Source organism: Miniopterus schreibersii, assembly GCF_964146895.1.
Source record: "Miniopterus schreibersii genome assembly, chromosome: 11".
In the NCBI taxonomy this organism is placed as follows: Eukaryota; Metazoa; Chordata; class Mammalia; order Chiroptera; family Miniopteridae; genus Miniopterus; species Miniopterus schreibersii.
Window position 1 is genome coordinate 35560164 of NC_138111.1, and position 24616 is coordinate 35584779.

Sequence of the window (24616 nt, forward strand, 5' to 3'; positions counted from 1 at the left end):
TTCTGCAGAATTTGCTAGGGGTTAAATCAGCTTACTCCAAAAACAGGTCTGATTTTGGGAAGGGGTGCCTTTGGCTGCTGTATATCCTGATGCTGACGTGTAGCTCAGTATGTAGCTGAACGGGTGTCTAACGTGAAGAAGAAAAAATTTCCATAGCTGAGTCCCTTGGCTGAGGTCAGGCCATAGCCTTTCTTATGCAGTAGAAACATCTCAGAGTATGGTGGCCATGTGAGGCTCATTATTTCTTCCCATTTGTGTCAGTATCTCCTGTCCTTTCGAATTGTCGAGTCACACTAACACAAGTGTCATTCTCTTTTCATTGAATTATCCTATAGTACTCTGTTTAGTGCAGAATCTGTTAGATTAACTTCTGAGGATTCTCTTTCTATATTATGTATTTTAAAATTAATACCCTCAAATGAAAGAAATTGGTCTCTTGGTTTGACTGTAAACCAGGCACTTTTTTTTTTTTATTCCTAGGTATCTTATATTTGGATGCTATTACAGTGGGTTTTTAAAAATTTTTTAATTTTTAAATTTAGATTGCCTAACTGTTATTGTATATAGAAGTACAGATTTTGTATCATGAAACTTATATCCAACAACCTTGCTAAATTAATTTACAATTTTAAGCTCATTTGTAGATTCTTTGAGCTTTTTACCGACACACACATATCATCTCTGAGGAAAGACATTTTTATTCCTTTGTTCCCTTTACTTATTTTATATACCTTCTACTTTGTTTGCTTGCCTTACTGCTCTGGCTGGGATTCACAGTGCGGCGCTGAATGGAAATTGTCACGGCAGGCATGGTCCCATTCTGGATGTGAGGTGGAAGGAAGGCTTTTACTACTTCATAATTAAATGTATTGTTTGCTTTCTGTATTTGGTTTTTATAAATGCCCTTCATCAAAATAAGGAAGTTGTCTTCTATTTCTACTTGGCTGAGATTTTATATAAAGATATGCCTTATCTAATTCATTCTCTACAGTGGTAGCCAGAGTGATTCTTTTAAAACATAAATTTGAGAATGTTTCCTCTCCCTGCTTAAAACTCTTTAATGACTCCCCATTTCCCTTTGACTATAAAAGGCAAACTTTAAGATGGCTTGTAAGGCCCTTTATGACCTGGTCCCTGTCAATCTCTCTTACCTACTATCTCAACATTTCCCCCCTAAAATGATACTACCTTGTTTTAATTAATTGTATTCCATTCCTTGGACTGGCCAAACCTTCTCCCACCTCAGTGCCTTGGCACATGACCTCCCTCTTATCTTGTCTCCTCCTTAATTCCCTAATTATCATTCAAGCCTCAGCTTGGGTTAACTCTCTCTAGGAAACCTTTGCCGACTCCTAAGTTCTGGCCTAGATTCAGAGTCCTGTGTATTTCCCCAGTGATATTTCTTATCCCCTTTATGTTGAAAATGTATGTGTCATCTTACCTGTAGCAATGTCACTGGTGGTAACTCCCCTCTTTCCAGGTGAGATTATGCATAGAAATTCCAGGAGTTGGTGAGAGGTTGGTCATTCATATTGGCAAATTGTGATTGAAAGCCTGTGATTTAGAACCAGCTTGCAAACACTTATGATTCGATAATAGTAAATAGCTGTAGAGCTGTGTGCGGTGCCCGGAAGATGGGGATGGACCCAGGTTCACCACCCTCTCAGATTGCTTTGCTGCTCATAGTGGGATTATGCATCATTTAGCTGTTCAAAGGGATAATGAATGGGAGCAATCCCTGTGGTCTCTTAAGGGGAATACTGAAGGGAGATATTAAATGATGCTAAATAGCCTTAAACAGCTTCTGTTAACTTCCATTCTGAAACCATTCAAAGCCAACATTGATCATTTTTATGTGTTTGTATTGGGTGTGGGGAAGCTACACATTTTGTTCCTTGATCCATAAACTCTGCCATAGGGTGTGCTATGGTCAGGTAAGCTGTAGAGATTAATACCTGGGAAATAATGAGGCAGGGCAGATGGCAGCTCAAGGATTTTCTAAAAATTACCTCTTGGATGCTACACGGTGGAGGCCCCTGTTCCAGCCAAGAAGTTGGAAGTGGAAGCATAGATGGAGGGGCCAGAAAACACTGCTTTTCCTGCCCCCTTCCTGACCTGGGTGGGAAGTTTAAGGCTGTTTTTATTCGTGCCTTTTAGGTAGCATCCTTTTCAAATACATGACCATGGAATCCGAGAAGATCTCAGAGAAGCAGGAGGAAATTCTTTCTATCCTGGAAGAAAAATTCCCTGGCTTACCTCCAAGAGAGGACATTGTCAGCGTGCTGCAGGAGAGCCAGTTTGGTGCTCAGGGTGAGTGACCGTCCCTGGCTCTGCCGCAGCCCCCAGCAAGGCTGGTTTGTGGCATGGAGTATGGCCAGGCCCCAGAAGGTGAATTTCGTCGCGCCTTCACTTGTTCCCTGTTGTTCACGCTTGGGGCAGATCTCCGGGCGCGTGGTGCTGGCTCACCCAGGAGCAGGCAGCCTGTGCTCCAGCCTCTCCTCGGAGGCCTTCGTGTCTGGGTGTGCGGTGAACCCACGCGTCTCGTGCACGCCCCGGATGCATCATGGCGTGACATCTCTGTACCGAGAGCGTTCTTTTTGAGACTAGAGCAGGAGCAATGCCAAGCACAATGGGATTTTGTAAATCAATTCATTTTAGAGGGGTAAAAAAAGAGAAGACAGCCAAGTAGATAAAATCGTCATCCAAGTCGAGGCTTTATCAAGACAGTGGATTTCCTGGACCAGTTTTATAATAATAATAATAAGGAATAGCTACAATCCATTGAGTGCCTAACATACACAAGGTTCTGATGGTATAATTTTGCATGGATTACCTCACTGAGTCCTCTCGATGACCCTATCAGGTGCTAATTTCCCGGGGAGATCACTGAAGCACGGAGAGATGTCCTGGCGTTTCCATCATTACACGTGGCTGGCAGGTGGCCGGCCAGGATTTAAACCCAATCTATCCTGAAGGTGCATCGCTTTCTCCCTTAGTTTGGAATCCCCCAGGGGCAGGGCCTGAGGCAAAGCAGTTTATTTGAGAGGCGACCCCAGGAATCACTGGCAGGGGATGGGGTGCTTTACCATCCATGGGCAAGCAGGCCCTTGTCCAACCAGGGAACCCTGAGAAAGAGTGTGAAGTTGCACCCCCGCGTTATCCCAGCGAGGAGTGCAGTGGTGTGTTACAACTTGTTTATCCGAGCTCCAGGAGCTGCTTGTTTAAGTTTCAGAAATGTTGTGCGTTGGTTGATCTTAGGTTGGCAGCCTGAGAGCATTCACTGTACACTTACGGACACCAGGGAAACTGACAAAGACTGAAAATCAGGTTTTGTTGCTGGTTGCTTAACATTTATCAGTATATCGCCGGAATGTTGATGGCTACTCAGCCCCAGGGGCCATCAGTTCCCCCAGAGTAGCCTCTGGTGGGCAGAGAAAGCCCTCGGGAAAGGAGAGGCAGATGCCGGTGGCTGTGTCCGCCAGGGACTCGCGGCAGCGGCGGGCGCGGGTGGGCGCTGCGTGTCCGCCGCGCTGTCTGTCACAGGTGCACGCGTGGATACACGGCATGTGCAGCTGTGGGACGCGGCGCATTTTGTCAGTCATCTTGAAAACTGGGCCAGACTCAATGTCACCATATAGTCAGTGAATCACCTTATACCACAGTGTGATAGATTATAGCCTTTCAATCTTCCAGTCAAAGAAAAAGATTTAGTACCTTGTGTTTCCCAGGTTGCTGTGCTTAGCTGTGTTCTAAACGGGGAGGAGGGCGAGCGAGGGGCTCTGGTGTCTTCTTGCATCTGGGAAGGGTGTATGTGCTTTACTGGGCTTCATTATGGGTCTCCTTTCCAAGGGGATAGGGCCAGTGAGATATGATAACCCAGGTGAGGTTATTCGATGTCAGGCCGGACCCCTTCCTATGTTTTGGCCATAGGCTTCATTGACGTACATTGGTCAGCCGACTAAAACTCTGCGGTTGTGGCTAACGTCATGACTCTGGATTATTCCTCCCATCGTTCAAGGAATTCAGTAGCTCCTATAACCAGGGCCTATTACAAGGGTGACCACTTAATTATGATGGTTTTATGGGTCACATTTATAAAGTGCATTTTTAATAAAATTATACTAGAAAACATGGGGGCTACTAGAAATGTAGCCAGAAAGCAAATTTTGGGCTTGTTAGGTATGATTAGACTAGATTGTCAAATAATGGGTGCTATAGTTTTCATTTGCCCACCTCCCCCTTCCATTCCCTGCCCTTGTCTGCTCTTGGCCTCCAGAGGCTGGGCCCTGAGTATTTAATCTTCTGGGCTCCCTGAAGATTATTGTCTTCTGGATGGGTTTGGTTAATGGGGAGAGTAACAGGTGGGGCGTGGGGGTCGAGGGAAGAGGAGAGAGGCTGTAGTATTCCTTCCCTGCTCCCTTCCTGAGTTGGCACCACGTCTCTGGCAGCCCCTCTTGCAGGCCCAGACCTCCGCTTCCTTCCCTTGTCCCTTTGCTGGCCTCCCTCAGTCCTGCCCACAGCTCTGTAAGTGTCCTGCCACTGAAGACCCTTCTTTTGGATTGGGAGGGGTGAATTTTTTTTACCTGCTGGGATCCTAACTGATGCAAATATTGTCACTAATGTGATTTTGCCTTAATATGTGTGTGTTTATTTGGATAGAGGAATTATGAGTGGGGGAAATATTGAAATTAACAGGGTAAATTCTTTGAATAATCATTTCTTGATATTAATTGTAAAAAAAAAGTCCCCAAATAAAACATACTGTTTTCCCTTCTCACCCACAGGTTTAAGTATTGAGCAGGCAATGTTGAAGGATCTAAAGGAACTGTCAGATGGAGAAATAAAAGTGGCCATTAGTACCGTGAACATGGCCCTCGAGGTAAGGGTGGGAGTGCTTTTCGGCAGCGATGGATTTCACACTGTTGCAGTCTCAGCACCTGGGACACAGCGCTCTCTACCACATAAGTCAGTGTTAGTCTTTTGCTGTGAATGCTCTTGGTGATATGTTTGATTAAAAATGCAGGTTATTCTTTTGGGTGAAAACTCTATACTAAGTTGATGAAAAATGCCAAACCTAGATTCCCAAGATGAGCGCTGTCTGATTCACCTCAGTAAAACAACACCTAAAAACACGCTCGCACACGCACCCATGCGTGTGTGCAACCTGTTTGATAGCAGTGATTAGATATGTGATTGGATTCACTTCTGGTTTTCCTCTGTGCCCCACCCTGAATTGTTCATAGAACCTTTCCAGGAAAATAAGTTGTCCTTTGGCCTTTGTAAACTGATTGGATGCATATAAGACCCCCCTTCTGTTCCTTTCAGTGAATGACTCAGTCACACTTTGTGTGTTTCCTCGGCAAATTATCCTTTGTCTACTTTGGGGGTTTTCAATGACTTGAATGTTAATCTTAATTAACCTCACTAATAGGAATTATATTTTACAGAGGCACATTTGCGCTGTGCAGAACTCTGTGTATTTCTTTACTGCTATATTGCCTTGATCAACCTACCCACCTCTGACTGAGGCACTGAGCTCTCAAGTCACACTGATGGAGATCAAAATTGCAGTACAGGAATTTGTCTTTTGGTTTCTAGAATGTTGCTATACTTTTTAAAAAAATTTATCTTTATTGTTGAAAGTATGCTGCTATACTTTTATGGTTTTTCTCATGGTAATGGTGACTGTATCAATATGTACATTTCTAGGGAATAGCAGGCCATGCATATGGATGTCCACACCTCAGAAAACCCAAGAGCAAACCAGGTGTTTTTTTCTGTGATTGCTTTGCAAAATTTATTCCCTGTTGATTGACATTGTAATTCAGCTCTTGGATCCAGATGAGTACCAGGAGGTAGACTGTTGTCACTAAAGATAATCAGACTTGGTGGTCATAGAGTGTCTCATAGTTTATAGAACACATTCTCATTGTATGGAGAAACTCAGCAGTTTCTGTGGACTTTCAAACTGATAAATGCTTCATATAATTAGATGTTGATATAACTCAATACAAGAAGTACATGCAATTTGGGATATAGTAACTAGATAATCACCTTCAATTAGAAGTCTGTTTTGTGTCTAAAAGTCCAAGGAAAACATGGATCTTGCAAGGGTCAGTAGCTCTGAGAATCATTTCTCTTAGTTCAAGCCTTAGGGTTTTCTTTCCCTTTCCTCCCTCCCCTATCTTACTTCATTTAATGGCATCTTATTAGGTTTTAAATGCCTTGTTTGAATTTCACTCTAAATTAACCTAGAACATCTTGTAATTGCTTAGGGAACTGTCTGTAGTTAGCAAAGTACTTGAAGGCTATTATTATTATAGCCTTACCATAGCTTTAATGTACCTTCATTTATATTATAGGGGTGTACAAATAGCTTTGTCAGGTATGATAAACTGTAAATGTTTATCAAGCTGAAAAAGTGATAAAATGATCATCTTAATCTTGACAGTAATTTACACAGAGACTCAGTAATTAATCAGGTGGTTAAGGACATCTTTGGAAGTGCTATGTGATCTTTTGGGAAGACAGAGGACATTTATATATATAAAGAGGGCACACAGATTAAACTCTAATCAGCTGAATGGGAACTTTTCACTTGTGCATAATGGGGATATTAAAGATGACTGAGAAACAGCAAAGGAACTCAGTAATATCCTGTATCTTCTTTGAAAGAGAAAATGTACATTATTTATTAAATCTGTCAGATGGAAAAATCCCCAAGTTAAGGGCAGAGTTTGCTTTTCCCAGTAGATATTCCTGTGATACCCTGGCATTTCCCCAGTTCCTACTTATACTTGATTACATCTCAGCATTCCTTTCCCATTCCTGGGGACCTCACTTTTAAAAATAACGACAGAATCCACACTATCTTATTTTGTGTGTTTTGAAACAGCTGTCTAATTGCCCTTTAACTCTAGATATATTCTCAAATAAATAGTCTTAGCTCCTATGACTTAATAAATCTCATTTGTCCCCCAAAGCATCGCCAAGACCTAGCTACTCTGTGATGATTCTTATAAATCCTCCACTTTTTATAACCACCCTCTGAACTTTTGTAAAATTTATTCTAAATGGCCAACTTAAAACTTATACTATGTTTTCCATTAATTTTGAACTTGTTTCATATGTTTAATTATAGTTAGACCATATTTTAAGTAAATTGAGGATAATGATCTTTGACTTCTATCTCCCTTTAATTTCCTGGCCCAGTGCTGGGCACATAGTAGGTACTTGGTAAATACGAATATTTAGTACATGTTGGTGTCTGAAATTTGTCCCTTTGGTATCTGATTTTTATTTCCTTTTGAATATAAATAAATAGCTAGAAAAGCAAAGCCACCCAGCTGTGCATCCAGGTCAATCTACTTATTCCTTCCCAGTTAGTTTCTTCCAGATAACTGTGGCTGAACATACAATAAATAAAGTGTGGCCCACATATTTGTAGATAGTGCTGCTCACCCAGCTGTCCAAAAGTGGATCAGGTGACTTTGCAAATAGTTAGCTGTTGTCACGGGAAGTAATCAACTGGGGTCCTGTGGCATGTCAGGGAAATGAGAAAGAAGATTCCTTACATTGTCAACAGTCCTTTGCAATACTGCAATTCCACAGTTGCATGCGTCATGGCCTTTATTTGCCTGGTGACCCAATTAATCTGCTTGGGTGGAAATATCGAGAATATTAAAAGAATTTGTGTCCTTGCAACCTACACAGCATGTTCTTCAGATCGAGGCACTGGTTTGGGAGATAGAAATCACTGCCTTTGACAGATGGGTTAACTCTGGCCTTCTATGTTATTGGGAGAAAGCTACTAAACCCTTTATTATTTTCATTGTAGCATATATCACAAATGAAAGTTGTAATTTAATCAAGGTTATAGAAATTATTGAAAGATCTACCACAGAAAGCAAATAATTATATTAATACTGAGTTTCAATGCTTTGCTCAATATATGAGGTTGGAATGAATGTGACTTTGAAGAGCAATGATTAAAAAATGGCCTCATCAGAAGCATGACCAGAGGGGTAGCCTTTCTCACAGAAAAGACTTGGAAGCTAGAACCATGGAAAAGACACCACAGATCCATTTCACATGGCCTGAAGGCCATTCTGAGTCTGAACACAGCACATATCCTGTGGACATACACACCACCTATGGGAATCCACTTCTGTGACTGTCACTGTGCCTGATCCTATGTGCCCTTTTCATTATTTGACTGTTTATCAGAAGAGAAACACAGGTGGTTTTGATTCTGTTTCAGTCCTTCATTTTAGTGGGGGAGCCATTAGAGAGAAAGAAAAGTTGCCCCAAAACAAAATCCATTTTAAAAACTAAAAAGTTTAAAAATTAAGAATAATAAAGCCTTAATCAGGAAAAAAAGGAAAGAAGAGAACTGATGGATATTAAAGCACGTGCTTAACTGGAACATGCTTTGCCTTTATTCTTCTGCAAGCAGATTGAAGTGGTGACTATACATCACAGTTCGCTGTCTAGCAAAGCAGTATATTAAGATTTAAGGGGGGAGAAAAATCTGTCCATTCTGATGAGGTTCCACTGAAGCAACTGAGACTGCGCATAGCAGTGCCACACTGACGGCTCCCTTGTGAACACCAGATATCGTCACAGCCCTGTAAGCATCTCCTGAAGGGCGTTTGGTCATCAGCATCTTTCCTCAGGTAGAACAATGACCAGGTAATGACCTGACCGCTTTTTATTTTGCTCCGTCACATTACGCTTCGTTCCTGCGTGCCCAGGGCGTGGTTTGCTCAGGCTGCCGTGACGGGACAGCACAGACTGGGTGCCTTACACAGAAACGCAGCGTCTCACAGGCCTGGAGGCCAGAAGTTTGGGGTGCTGTGTGGGCAGGGGGGGCCCCGCTGGGGCCTCTGAGGGACACTCTGCTCCGTGCCTCTCGCCAGCTTCTGGCCGTGTGCTGGCCATCGCGCATGTTCCTCGGCGTATAGAGCATCGTCTTACACACCTGCCCTCATCTTCACGGTGTCCCCATTTCTCTCTGTTTCCAAGTTCCCCTATTTTAGATGGCCGCCAGTCATACTGGACTGGGGCCCACCCTGATGACCTCACCTTAACTATTGTATCTCCCTTGACCCTGCTTCCAAATCAGGCCACATTTTGAGGTGCTGGATGTTAGGACTTCAGTATCTTTAATATACTAAGTTGGGGAGATGCAGTTCAACCCATAAGATACCCTATTGATAAAAGTAGTCATTTTCCAGACAACTTATAAGAATAAAACTTATATAAAACTGTCGGAATAAACCTGTTGCCTGCCAAGCACATTTTATCTGGTGCTTCCACGTGCTTTCATTGGAAACCAATTACTTTAGGTGTGGAACCATGGGGATTTTCTACTCTTGAAATTTTGTCTCCTTTATTTAGGCCTGTTTTCTCTCTGCAGCGCCGCTGTGCTCTGAGCCGGGGCCTCCTCATGTCCAGACACTCTGTTATTTGAAACCTGGACTCGAGCACATGAGATGCACTCTGTAGAGTGAGTCAGGCTGCTAAGGCATTCCGCCCTGCAGAGACTACCAGCCAAGCTGCACCTTGGGACACTGCCGAGGAAAAACACCAACCTTTTCCCTTAGCCCTCGGAGCGCAGGCCAGAATGAACGCCTGAGATCACTGTTAAACTCCTCCCTGGCGAAAGGGAGCATTTACTCAGGCCACAGTGAAGCATCATTGGGCCATTATAGCTGGTGATTTAAGAGTGAGCAAACCAGTCTGAAATCTGGCTTACTAATTTTAAACACCAAATATGATTTCTCATTGTTTGAGCGTGGAATTTTTAGAGTTCAGGATGAATGTAGAGTATCTACCTACATTATTTTGTCATAGAATGCAGAGTGATATTTTGGGGGAGCATGTTATTTTTGATTAGCATATTCTTTAAAACACCGAATCCTTATACTGAAGGTGATTTTTTAAAGCCAACTGGTCAACCAATGGAAATATATGCACCCTCCTCTCCAGGTTCTCAATCCTAAGTGCCTCTGCTTCTTTTTTTGGTCCAGGTCTGCCAACTGCTCCTTGCTAAGAGGGAGTTAACATTTGATGACAAGCACTCACTGTGTACCAGGCAGTAGAGTAAGGACGTGTGAGCATTACCCCATTTAATCCCCCAGCAGCCCCTGAGGAAGAGGTACTGTGATTACCCTTGCACTGGTTAAGATCGCTCTAGCTGCTGTAACAGATACATCTCAAATCTCAGAGACTCAACGCAGAAGTTGTTCATAGTTTGCTCATTTAACAGTCCAACTTGGTGTTCCTGGTTGGGTGGCCACGGGTCATTCAGAGACCATCTTCAGCCTGTGGCTCCCAAGATTGCTTCGGGGCATCTCTGTCCCATCTCCCATGATGCAAAAGAGCTTGGAGGGCCAAAGGTGGGAGGTTCTTATGTATCCAGTCTGAACATAGTATCCATCACTTCTGCTCATATTTCATTGGCTTGGGTACACGGTCACATCTAACTGTTCTTCTAGCCATACTTCTTATAAGTGGCCATTTATTTCCCTAAACGGTAAAAAACAAACAAACAAACAAACAAAAAAACCTCAACACAGCTATTCTAGTTCTCATTTTGCAGCAGCAGGAATGGGATAAATGTTAATGCAGAGTTTAGAGATCACTATCCCCTGTGCATTCTTTGGCATAGGGCAGTGTCCTGGTCCTCTCTCCTTATCTCCGAAACACTGATAAAAGTGCATTTACGTGCAAGAGGTGGAAAGGGGAAGTATAGAAAATGCAGAGCCTGCCCCAGGCATAAATTCTCTTCAGAGTCCAGAAATCCCCACGGACTTCCCTGGGCAACTGTGCAGTGGAAATGAGATAATGACATCAGATGTGGTGACAACAGGGCCTCGTCTGGGAACTTCAGTGACCCGAGCCTCAAAAACGGCCGTTTGGCTTGGTGCAAAAGGAAGAAAGCTGTGGGAGGAGCTGCATGCCAGTCAGGAAAGCTCAAATGTGGCTGATCGGTAGGAAATGGAGGCGCCCGTGTTCCATTTCACTGTGTTTTACTTGCTGCATCTCTAGTGGGGAAGGGCTTCGTGGGATTTAGATTTACATGCATATGCGGGTGTGTGTTACTCATCACCATCCCCCCTTTTCATTACATCCCCACCCCAACGTGCTTGTGCAGCTGCTTTTGCATCAAGGGCATGGAACAGAGCAGAGCTACAGTACCCTGACCTGGGCTTTTTGAGGTCCTGATGTGTTGGGTCCAATTTGCTTCCTCCTCACTGCCTCCTCCTCAGAATGCCAGGGTGCTCGGGTTGTGTGCTGCTGTGTGGCAAGCCAGCCCCAGAGCCCAGAGGCCTAAAACGGGACATTATCTCTTGTGCTTCTGTGGTTTGGTGGGTTCAGCTGGGCTCAGTTTCTCACGCAGTTGCAATCAGATGGTAATCAACTACGAGTTCAGTTGGGACTGTCTCCTGGCTTGGGTTTCTCACAGCACGACACTTAGGTTCCGAGGAAAGAGTGAGAGAGAGCAGGTGAGAGAGAGAGAGAGAGAGAGAGAGAAAGAGAGAGAAAGAGAGAGCTTCAGATTCTATTGTTCATTCAAGTCTCTAAGGTCAGCCCAGTTTGGTGATAAGGGAACCAGAAGTGGTGTACTGGGAAATGTTTAACAGTGGGCTCTCTGAGGGGGGGAAAATTATATATATGCACACATGTTTCTGATATAAAGGATATATAGCACACAATTTACAAATAATATCCTCTTTATTGTAAATTACATAAAATCAATTGAATCTCAAAGACTGAATTAATTTTGTGCAACTCTTGCACTGCCTTGATGAATAAGTGTAGTTTCAACAATAATGTAGTTGGTATTTTTGTTTTCCCTAACTAGAAAGTGAAGCGAAGGCTTTTTCCTGAACTTCACCTGTTTGTGAGCAACATGAATGACTTCTTTGCTGAAGTTTTCAAATACTGGAAGAACATGTCCTCAGGAGTTTTGGGGGCATTTTTCATGCTATTCACAGTGTGGTGGTTAGACACAATCCACTTTAAGTTTAGCCTGCATAATTAACTCTTTCTCCATTACCTTCCTAAGTCTAGACAAGGTAAATTTTCTTGGTAAAGAGCTAGGCAGTAAATATTTTAGATTTCGTGGCCCAAGAGGCAAAATTGAGGATTTTATGTAGGAACTCAAATAACAACTCTTTGAAAGTGTTTAGTTCAAGGGCTGTATTGAAACAGGCAGTGAACTGAATTCGGCCTGTGTGTGGTCATTTGCCAAAACCTGCTCTAGACAATCAATAAAACAATAAAGCAAGCTTTAATGTGTAGTGTTTGCCAATTTTCATAGTGTAAATACCTTTATCACGACCAATTTCAGTGCCAATGTGATACCCCAAAACAAAGTTGGAAATTGTTGGTAACATATTTTATAATTGAAATTTGCTAAGAGAATAGATCTTAAGCTCACACACATGCATGAAAAAAGTTATATACTTTAAATATATGACAACTTTATTTGTCAAAAAAAATAGGTTGGGAAGAGAGGTGCAGAAGCATTCCATTATATATTATTTCCACCAGACAGATTCAATAGATGTAAATAACCTCAAGAACATAGATAATAGTAAATGTAGTAAAATAATTAGCAAGTTTTGAGTTTTAGAATTTGTGACTTTTGTTTTTAATATAATTTAAAGTGAAATATGTGATTTAATTTTTATAATGCCTGTGTTTAATTAGCAAAGGAGAGGTTTGCAAATTTCCTGAGAATTTTACAGTTGTCTCTCATCAACCTGTACAAGTCAGCTCTAGCACACCACCGGGAATTAGACCCCAGTTCTTGATGTGAGGAGGAACATGTGCATATAGGAAGGGAAGGAACTGAAGGTGGCCATCTTTGGAGATTATTGATCAAAGAAAGGTATTGCCTCTGATATCCAAGGCTGTACCATTAAGTCCCAGATGTTCTTCTATAAGTCAAGGAAAAGTAGAACCTTAATTTATGATTTATAACTTACTTATCTGGTGTCATGCACTTTGGTCAGTGGTAGCATATTTCTGACAGTTAATAATCTCGGCTTAGATTAATAGTAGGTAGGCCACCCTGCTGCTAGAGATAATAGGTCCTGTGTACAGAACTGAACAGCATCGAATAATTAGTCTTTATAGTCTTTCTTAGTTGGACACAAAACATCACAGCCACCCCTGCTCCACTCACCAGCCACCACATACACTGGAGACTCAGGCCCCTGTCCTGGAAGCCTTGTCTTCCCTCCTGTGTCTCTCCTGTGCAGCGGGACACGCAGAGCTTGCTCTCCCAGGGAATGCATCCTGGATTGTCGCTTTCCTCCCGCTCTTCAGCCATCACGGGCTGTGCTGGTGAGCTCTGGGAACACTCTTTGGGCCACATCATGGAGTTTCCATACCACTGTTAACACTCCCTGTCTTTCCTGCCCTTGGTAAGTTTGCACAGCTTCTCCCTTTTCCATTTGTCCATCTGCTCCTTTTCAGAAGCCCTGTTCCATTTTCACTGCCACTTCTCCCGCCTGGGCAATGCCATACTTCCTTCTAGTAACTTTATATATAATACATATTGGCCATTAAAAAGCCAATAAAAAGCCTTTTCCTATATCATCAAAATGCCTAAGGCTCTCCACTTAGATGCCATCTTTCTGTACCTGTGTCGCCTTATTTGGGGACCTCTCCTTTAAGTTCACAATCACCTTTGAGGAAATGAGCATATTATCAGAAGGCATTTTGAATAAATTCATGGATTGCTGCAACTTATAGAAGTAAAAGTTGTACATTTTCAGACCTTCAAAAGAAATAAGAAGGCAATTCTGTTTTATTGAAATCATTTAGGAGGCGGAAGTAAGTTGACCCTTTCCTTGTGAAGAAAATCAAGTCTCACCGCCCACCTTTCTGAGAAACGAGCTCCATGATATCGGTAGAATTCGATACCTCCCTTGTTATTGCCCTTCCATAAATGTTGGGATTTGAAAAGCTAACAGGTAGGCTTTGGTTCTCATCATATTTATCATCCCATTAGATGACAAAGAAACCAGAAAACAGCCTATTAAATGAATTCATTCTCAACTTCAGCACTGCTGAGGGAATTAAGAAATAGCATTTTCACTGATCTTTCAAAGGTTTGTTAACCTAGATGCATAAGAAAAATGAACAGGACTTGCTAAAGGCAAAAATAAACCTTTTACTAAAGGAAAAAAGAAATAACATTTCACAAAACTTGTCTGTGACAATTTGAACTTTCTCCATAGTACACTATCTAATTCTCTTCTGCATCTTTCTTTATGGGAAGGGACACCCTCAGGACATAGTGATATGCTAGGATGCCTGCTCTTTCACTCTGTAAATACATTTTTTAAGTGTACTATAATGTCATTTTGATGGCTTAATTTCTGGAAGGATTTGGCTAATTACATTTTTAGGAATGTGCTCAGACCAGTCTTAGCTGCCTGGTGTTACTTTTAATAGCAGCTGTTGCTTACCTTTTCTCTCATTTATTGTCTCCCTTTCCTGCATTCAGAGTTATTGTGCTGATTTGGAGACCTGACCTTGGTTTAAATTAGTTTGTCTGTAATGCTCCTGTGAATTAAGTGCAATATTTTAATAGTTAATTACTACATTGTATCAACTTGTCATAGAAAAGCAGGCTGTGAAACAAAAGGAAAATTGTTCCCTTTGCTTGTGACAGAAGAAAGCTCTACAAAAGAACAGCAGTGAAGTGTGGCTGTGTTAGAGTCCCCCTTCCCCATCCTTGGAGGTAAATGCTGAATTGTTTCCCTAAGTGACAAGGACTCTTTTTTTAGTATACATTGAAATGAAATAATAAATTTATACCAAATAGCCAGTGGCAATTCAGAGAAATAAGAAGACTCAAACAAAGGAATAATTTAGGATAGTTACTTTCTAGAGTAGACATCTTTTTTATTGTTTTTTTATCAACGACAGTTGCTCTGGTTGGTTGTGCTGAGCCTGTTGGAGAAGAGTGGGTTCTCGCAGGTCGGTGGTGCCGCCTAGTGGTGGAAAAGGGAAAGAGTTAAGATGCTAGACTAGGTTTTGTAAATTTTCTTTTTAATTCCTTCAAAAGAATAATTTAATGCTCATTGTACTTAGAGCATGGCACTAGAGTCAATACCCTGAATAATTATAATTAAATATATAAATATGATAATAGCCAACATCCACTGAGTGTGTACTACTTACCATACATTTATTTTTATTTTCTCAGCCAACCTCCATGACTAACTTTTGAAATAGGTCTATTATTATTTTTATCTTATAAATGAAACTTTAAAAGGCTCTTCCAGAAAAGGTGGATCATGATATTAAGCATTTGTGGCTGTGTTTTGCCTTCCGACATTTTAGACTAGTTTATTTTGGGGGGTTTTCAGGATACCATTGTGAAACCTAATTTTCAGTTTCCTCACATATGCCCATGCCAAGCTCTTTCACTCTGTGGATGACTCTCCACAGTTCTGGCCTTTAAGGGTGCTTTCTTTTTATCACAAACCAGTCATCTTGTACCTACCTACCTAAACAATGAGGCTCCCAACCTATGCTACAGTCATTAACATCGCCAGCTTAGCTTACAGCCCATCAGATTGGGTGACGTGTTCTTGGTACACCAGGGCTGAAGAGGAGAGCTTGAATGCATGCACTCATTTCATCAGTGTGTTTAATCTGCCCATTCATACGGTCACTTGTCACCAAACATTTATTGAGTGGCTCCTATGTGTCAAAATATGGGTTCAATACTGCAATACAATGGTTTCAGTCCTCCCTAAGCTTGGAAATGATGGTAATTCTAGTTGGCTTTAATAGGCCAATGCAAGATACCAGAGTTCCTGACTCAAGAGCTTTGGCATGGGGCTCAAGGATTTATGCTTATTAAGTTTCCTGAGATATGTCGCTGCTCCTCCAGAGACCACACTTTGAGTACCACTGGCTTAGAGCCATTCGATTCAGATACTGAGGGAGGGAACTGGCATTCATTAAGTACCTACTATGTTCCTACTACTATAGTAGGTACTTTATATTAGTTATCTTTTAAAATCCTGATACCTTCCTTATGACATAAGCAGTTATTATGTCTCTTTTACAGGTGATTAAACTGAGACTCAGAGAGGGATGACAAACTACCTCAGACCACAAAGTGGGCATTCTGTGATCAAAAGCCAGGGGTATCTGATTTCCAAGTCCTTATATTTTCCCCATTATTCTATGTTGGGTCACAGAAGATTAAGCTTACTGTTCCTGTTGATGGTTCCCTGGTCTATTTTTCTGGCGCTGTCTTACTGAATGAGCTACCTGTGGACACAATTCAGGAGTTCTGGTGCGAGATGAGAGAGCCTGTGTTTCAGTTAGCTGCTGCTGTATAACACACCACACCAAAACTTAGCGGCTTCAAAAGAACAAATTAGTATTTCTCATGATTCTACCCGCCTTGCCTGAGTTCACTTCCCTGCAGTCAGCTGATGGCTCTGCTGGGTCTGGGCTGATCTTGGGTGGCCTCACTCACATGGGTGGGTCCTCAGCCGGGAAGATCGAAATGAATGGCTAGGTGGCTGGGCCTCTTTCCCCACGTGGCCTTTCATCCCAGGCTTCTTCACATGAGAGAAGGAGCCTTCTAAGACAGAGGAAGCAAGAACTTTGGGGGCTTGCAAGTCTCACAAGGTCACACACATTCTCTTGTGCAAATAAGTCAGAGGGCCAGCCCAGGCAAAGAGTGAGGAAAGGGACCGCCTCCAGTTGAAAGGAGCTGGAAGTAATTTGTAGCCATTTAAAATCTACTGGCACCTCCAAGGAAGACTGTCTCTTTGTTATCTAGTTTCTCAGGTATTTATAACTTTTTCAGTTACAGTTGTCTTGGATTTTATTCAGATGAAGACCATCCCATCAAATATTCTTAAACCCATTAGAAGAGTCACATTACCAGTGAGCACTGGGAGAGGACTGTGATGAAATCCAGGTCTTCTTTTTGACTGATCCAGCTGGTACATCTTGCTTCCTGGGATGAGACCAGGGCTCCAGGGCTTTAATATTTTCCTTGCAGGCTTATAGGTCTCTAGGAGCAGAGAAGATTTTTATGAACTATTTTTTAAATGTTTACAAAGGTTTACATTGAACTTAGAAGAATTCACAGTAATAGGGAATTAGAGAGAGAGAAAAGATACCTGGGTGACCAGGTTAGAGATGTTCATTCTCTAGCTCTGAAAAAGGTGAGCAGCCACCGCCTCGGCTTGAGAACAGGGAAACGGTACCACCGTCTGCAGAACCCACAGGAACGTCGTTTGGTCCTGATTCCAGAAAAGGTGCCCAGGGCTTAGCTGAACTTGATGAGTCTGAATATACTTTAGATGAGGAAATCTTCATCTCACAAGATGAAATACAGTCATTTATGGCTAATAACCAGGCTTTCTACAACGATAGAGGACAATACTAACAGCACCTGAAGGAGGAATTTAATAACACCGTTGCTTAAATGATCGCAAGAGGCCCGTGTGTAGTGGCTGGTTGACAACGGCTATCTTTCAATGAAACACTCAGGATGACTACTGCACCTTCTCTTTCAAATCAAACAAACAAAAACACCTTAACTGAGTGACTTATGGCAAACTTTTATCTTAAATCAATGTGATTCTTTCTTGTTTTGGGAGACAGTGAAGGCAACCATTAGTTTGTTCTTTCTTCGGGCTTGTGTCTTTACTGGCGTGGCTGCACAGGCCGCCCTGTGACTTAAGCCATCTCTTTTCATTTAATGTTTCTCTTCCTGTGAGACTTTCTAAAGCATCTCAGTGGCAAAAAGTAATGTCGTCCTGATACGTCGGCATAGAAATGCCAATGAGCTGAATATATGGTTTTACAAGGCAGACATCCACTTGCAAGATGCTCGTGTGTAATGTTAAAGCACAATATACAAAACTTTAAATAAAGAACATTTATTAATAAAAGAAGAAACATTCATTTACAACTCTTGAGGAAGAGGAAACTGGGAAAGTTCATATTTGTGTATGGTATAATATAGTTTGAAAAATATTATAATATTTGCACATCTCAAGGTAATATATTTTTAATGATAGTATCAGTACCATTAAGAAAAGATGGGCCATTCAATTAGAATAATTCAAGAAAGGTCTAATAATGTGAGTCATTTTATTAGGTGAAGTCAGAGTGAGGAATTCTGCAAGGAAGAGAGTAGTATCCCAGGAGTTACCACCCTAAGCCTGAAAGGAAGGAAGGGGAAGTTTCTAGAAGTTGGAAAGAGGTTGAAAATAGAGTTCCACCTAGAGAGGAGCCTTTGGTCAAGGAGTGTTTCACTCCTGCCTAGAAACTCTAAAGAAATGTGCTGACTGGCTGTGTTGACAGTGGGGTCACAGAATTGGTGGCTGCGTGGAGTAGACGTCACCCCAAGAAAATTGTCAGAGTAGTGGATGCGAGAAGGCATATTTATGATGAGCTGCATCTGGCCACTTGCGAGGGAGAGCCAGTGTGCATTTTTCAGAGGTCCTGTCCAAGAAGGCTAACTTGAGATGAAAACAAATCAGACCTCAGCTGAGAGAAGCTGGGGGCAGAGCCAGCTCCCTCGGGACTTGGGAAGTGAGCAATAGAAATGGATTTCAACTGCCCAGGAGCACAGGGAAGATAGGAGATGGGAGGCCCGACAGATCTACGCAGAACCCATGCAAGTAGCCCACCTGTGATGAGCAGAGAGCGCTAGCAGAATTTAGGAACTTCAGAAAGTAACAGCCAAGGAGTAGTTCTACTCCTCTGACCTCATCTCCAGCCCCACAGGAGTCAGGAACTAGAGTTAGAGAGATGAATGAGGAGTGGAAGGGGCAGCTGGGGAAAGAATGAAGAGAGGATCACACTCCCCCCCCCCCCCCACCAAAGGACCCTGCTTGGGGAGGGCAGAAGCTTAACTCTATAACAGATTGCAATCCTGACTACTCCACTAGACTACATCTTGTGAATTGAAATGCCTGAGAAGCTTTGTTACCTAAGGGTGTCCAGAAAAATCATGGGGTCTGCCTGATGATTTTTTTACATAGTTTCAAGGCAAGAATTAGCCCCACAGCATGATCCCACAATCGCACCTTATGAGTCCTGCCTGTCCAGGATATTTCTATATCTGTATATATCTATAGAGAAACCCCCTAAAATCAGCAAGGTGGTCTTGTCCCTTCCCCCATTCCACACATTCCTCCCTGCCAGGTAATTGTTTCTTTGGGGATTCTTTATTCTTAAAACCTTCTCGATTTTAACTACATGAGAATCTGTTGGAAGTTAGATGGAGAAAGCATTGAGGGAGGGAGAAGACAATGTGTTTTGCTTATGTTATCTCCTAAGGCTAGCCCTGTGCCTACAACATTTTGGTTGTGTGAACCTGAAATGAAGTGATTTGAAACTGAACCATACTTGACAGGAAAGTGTCAGTATCAGCATGAATATTAAAAGCTAATATGTCCTGGGCCAAGTTTTGTGGCATATTTTAAGCACATATAAAGAGGGGGGGAAATATTACTTCTTTGAAAGAGCATGAGTACACTATTGGAACTTTCCAATTACTAAGATATATATATATATATATATATATATATATATATATTTGCAGCAAATTTCAAGTACACAAAGCTTTCTCTTTTGTATTCAATTAAGGTTTATTTACAAGTTCGAACTTTTGATATTCACCCATTGTTTGGCATTGATTTTTGATATTTGCAAACTTGCTTCCGTTTTATATTCCTGCATGTGTCGGGCACCAAGATGGTACATGAATTTGTTTTTTGTTGCTGAAGAAGCAAGTAAACATGTTAACATTTAATCTTCCAGTAATGGAATCAGAAACAAAAAAATCTCAGCAACTTACAATGCTGTTCAGAGATATTTTTCCGCTGCCTGTTGTGAGAAGTTAGGGTATGTAAAATAAATGATGTATGGAGCTGTAGGAATGCGACTTTTCCAGACTACCTTATGTCTAAGGAACATTAAACATAGGGTTCTCGTTTAGCAAATAAATAACCATTCATTTCAATGGCTGCATAGTCTGGACTTTCGTGCATATTTTTGCAAAGATAAGGAGAGGCCATTAGGGATTTAATATAAAATAAATCGCCAAGGGGTCTTCTTGTAGTCCTAGTCTTTCTGCCACATGGTGTGTTACTAATGTGCATAAATGGGCTTAAATGAATTTGTTATCTGTATTACATTTGCAGTATGTATATATTTATATATTATTTTTTAATTGTGTTTAAAAATAAAACATTAAATACATCATTTTGGAGAGTTGAAGAAGTAGGATCCGTAAATCAATCAGCTTCAATTAGTATTAAAAATGTCAGTATATTAGATTTGCCTGTGGGTGTATTTACCCCACAGAGTTTAATATATTTTAGTTTTGTCATCTATGAGGTAGCCATATGGTTAATTTGTCACCTTATAACAATAGACTCTTACAACCCAAGCTCGATTAATGACATAACGCTTATGTGCCACTGAAAGTCCATGTCTTCGTGTCTTATTGATGCCCTAGGTCAGATTCTGAACATGGCTCCAACTAAGTAAAGAGCTTTGCTGCTTTACTCTCTTCTCAAGTTACTCTTACATGTTTAACAGTGCAGAAAGAAAGTAACAGGGGATGTTCTATATCATATTAAGTGATTTGATAACATTTATTATTGCATCCACAAGGTAGTTGTGAAAGAATTCCCCTTTAGACTTTCTCTCTCTCTCTTTTTTATTTTTTTACCATGGGTGAAAATTGTAGTTTTTACAATGATAGATGGAAATTAATAAATTATAATCTGGTAAAATTTTAACAATAAATATGGTCTTCTTTAGACTAGATTCTGGAATGATTCCAAATGGTTTTGATAACATTTTAAAATATAGTTAATCATCTTGTAAAAATAGCTTTGATGTTTACCCCATAGAAGTAGCTCTTATAAAAGTCATTTTAAGAAATTAGTTACTTAATGATGTCAATTCAATTAATTTCTATTACTTTTTATTAATAACCTGCTAAGTGGTGTTGAATTGTTGTGTACATGCTAAATTTTAAATATCTATTTCATATTTCAAACATAGACTGTGGCATAAATATATTCTAATATTCTTTACAGCTAATCAACTTTATTTGAGGCTACCATTTTCAAAGAAAGCAAAAACTTTTAAATTACATGCAGCCAATATTTCCTTTTTAAGCGGTCTTAATTCAGTACCGTCATATGTAGAAATATCATTCAGTTAAGATATTTATTAGATAACTATTAGACTTTGGTTAATAGCTTTCATTCATATTTGTTTCTAAACACAAATGAAATCACTGTTTTATAATCTAATGCAAGGATAAGGCATTGGTGAGCATGTGTGTGTAACCTTTGCATTTGACTGGTAAGGAAAATCCTGCTTATTTTGACTTCTCTAAATCTGACCCATTTATCATTTGAGGATTGTTATGCTTGTTTTATCACTGCTTTACTGAAGATGTTTATGGGGCATGGGCTTTAACAGCAGGAGGTGTTTTTTGAAAAATGTTAAGTGTAAAATATATCTTGTAACTTATTCATATGTTATTCAGTGTTTGTTTCCACTCTTCGACAATGTATGCACACAATCCAGTATTTATGAGTAATCTTCAATAGATGAAAGCCACTCTCAATTCTTTATCAACCCAGGTAAGCAAACGGAGGGGCTGAGGCTCACTGCAGAGGTGCATTCCCTGCCCAGTGTCCTCTCCAAATGCTCTAACAGATTCAAAACTTATTTAACCTCACAGATGTTAGCAATCCATTGCCAAAACACACAGCACAACTTGGGGGTAACAAGTAAAGGTAAAGAAAAAGAAATAGAAAATTAATTTGGGTATTTTAAATTTAAAATATACCTATAAAATGATGGTAAAAAAACACACACCTCATTTGCATTTTGCTTTGCTATTTCCTAATAAATGATCCATCACATCTCTAATAGAATGAAAGAAAGAGGCTGGGAATCTAGCCCCCGAATCTTTGCTCTTTGGGCCACTGCTACTACATATTCCAAGTATTTGCTGTGTATGGGACAGTTCAAGGAAACAGACACTCCCAAAGTGGTTCTCACCTCTTTTGTGGTCAGTGAGCTTTTTTCAATACAAATTTTTGTCACCTTTGAGTATTAATAAATTATAAACTATACTAAGCAACTTAGAATTGAGTTTAACACAATTGCTACTAAGCAAAACAGAGATTACGATATGTATAAAGATATCCACAGTGATCGCACAGTTCTGTTTGCCCTTCTAGTTGGAGCAGGACTGTTACTGCCTCGATCATGAACCAGTGGGTCAAAATTCTTTAACTTTTTGATATACACATTTCTTTTTCCAGGCCCAGCATGGTGTAACATGGCACCTCCTATGTTTAGCTTAGAACAAATGATACACACTCCCTACTCCGTATCTCATTTCTTCCCCACTCAATATTTGACAGTAGAGAGAGCGGGGAGCCTAGGGCCTTTTGTGGCTGTTTGAGATGCCCCAGTCGAGGTCCCTGAGAGCATTCTGATGCATAATCTTTAGCATTTTTCTTCCCAATGAGCTCTTAATATTATGTGAGGTATCTAGAGTGGTCAAGTTCATAGAAACAGAAAGCTGAAATCCCCTTGCCTGTTAACCTCAGTCCTAAACCAGAAGTAATTGCCAGTTTGGTATGAGTTTTTTCTGGTTCTTTTTCCATGCACATTCATATATACTTGTAGAAGTGTATATTATTTTCATTATATACAATGCTGAAAAGAAGGAGATAAAGGAATACTTTTTCTGGCCAGATAACTTCCATTGCTATTTTTAAAACAAAAATAATGCACATAAAGTTAGAAAATGTTAAGATTACACAAGTAGCAAACTGAAAAGTGAACTGTCCTCTCTGTGTAACCCTTTTCCCAAGAGTAACACTGTTAACTGCGTGTGTGTGTGTGTGTGTGTGTGTGTGTGTGTAAGGGAGAGAGAGAGAGAGAGAGAGAGAGAGAGAGAGAGAGAGAGAGAGGAGAGAGAGATGGGGTGGAGAGAGGGAGAGAGATTTCATTTGGAAGCAACCTTAATAAATGGAGAAATGCATACATTTTAGGTTTAAGCAGCAGTGTTTCTAGCTAACGATTTCATTTCATAATTAAACAGATTCATGAGTAGCATGAGTATACCAGACACTTTTTACATAGGTCCGGGAAGGAAGGGGAGGCGTGGAAAAGTTAGGGTCTTTATGATTCAAGCTCTTTCAAGGAATCCTCTCAGGTTCCCGCCTTCTCCGGCTGCATTGTTTCTTTGCATGTCTTTCACCAGGGCCCGTCTCTCGCTGTGGGGGCTCGGACACTGCCCCTTTTCAAGTTGTGCTGTTCACCGCCCCATCTCTGGCCTCTCCTCACCTACCAAGCATCCGTCAACTCCCGCCAGCCCCAAGGCTTCCACCCGAGTTCACGGTCTTGCCCTTCACCCTTTGGAGTATGTTGCAAATCTTTCTGGCCCCCTTCTCGTTAGATGAGCCCGTCTCCAATCCATCTTCCTCACTTCCTAAGTTACAAGTGGGGATGTATCGCCCCTCTGCTTAAAACTCCCCCACCTACTGAGCCGAGTCCGTACTTCTAGGTCACTTCAGCGGCACCTCTGCCTTCGCAAGAACCCTGTGGGTCGTTCCTCTCGTGCAGGATGACCTGCAGGGGAGGCTGGAGGTGCTGTGCTCTCCCCCCTGTGCTTGCACCGGGACACACCCCTCACCTCCACTGCTTTCCGCCCAAGCCCTTGCGGCTCAGCGCCTGCACCCTCCCCAAACCTCTTCTCCACGGGGAGAATTGGTAGCTCTGCCCCTTGGCTCTTCTGGTTCCATTCATATGACTATCAGAGTGTTTATCACTTTATTATGAAACTTCTGCTTTGCTTAACTGCCTTCCTCCCCTAGCCCGTGACTGTCTTGAGAATGGAAACTTCGCCCTCTTGCTCTCGCTGTGGGTTCCCGGCCCTTCGCACGGTGTGTGCACTGTGCAGGCTCCCTGCGAATGCAGGCTGAGCAAATGAGTCCTACGCGCTCCCAGTTCTACATCTTCTAATTTCCATTATTTGCTTCATTCAGATCCTTTTTCCTGTTTCTTTTCTATCACTGTCACCATCTTTTTCCTGCTTCTCCTGTGCGGTCTTATTTTGACAGCTCTTACCACTCAATAATATAATTTCTTATCTTTGATCACTGAGCCAGTCAGCTGCAGGACACCGTCTTCTTGGCTAAAATGACCAAACTTTGGCAGGATTTGTAGCTTGGGCTACGGTTAGAAGAGTATTTTGCTTTCTTCATCAATTTACGTGGCAGCATTTTCTTAATGACCACATATCTTTTGTAAAGAGAAGGATTTTGCTTACCCAAATTAGACACAATTTAAACATTAGCCCCTGGGTTAAACTTCAGCATGACACATCTGTGAAGTCAGGAGTTGGAACAGTCAGCAAGTTCCCTCCGATTTATGATTCTGCGATCACTGTACGGTGGCCTCCTAGTCTCAGTCTATCTGTCTGAGCCTGGCTCTCAGAATTTTCTCAATATGAAAAGGCAGAGTCTAGGCAGAAGGGAGTCATCTAGTACCAAGTGATTTC

At 41.4% G+C, this 24616-nt stretch overlaps 1 protein-coding gene across 1 annotated transcript in view; it reads left to right on the forward strand.

Annotated features, from left to right (window-relative positions):
* PRUNE2 (prune homolog 2 with BCH domain) overlaps positions 1 to 24616 on the forward strand; it is a 203657-nt gene that overhangs the window by 50772 nt on the left and 128269 nt on the right. The window contains exons 5-6 of the mRNA XM_081151686.1: positions 2158 to 2310; positions 4785 to 4879. Of these exons, the coding sequence (XP_081007812.1) occupies positions 2158 to 2310; positions 4785 to 4879 (248 nt within the window). The remainder of the gene's footprint in view (positions 1 to 2157; positions 2311 to 4784; positions 4880 to 24616) is intronic.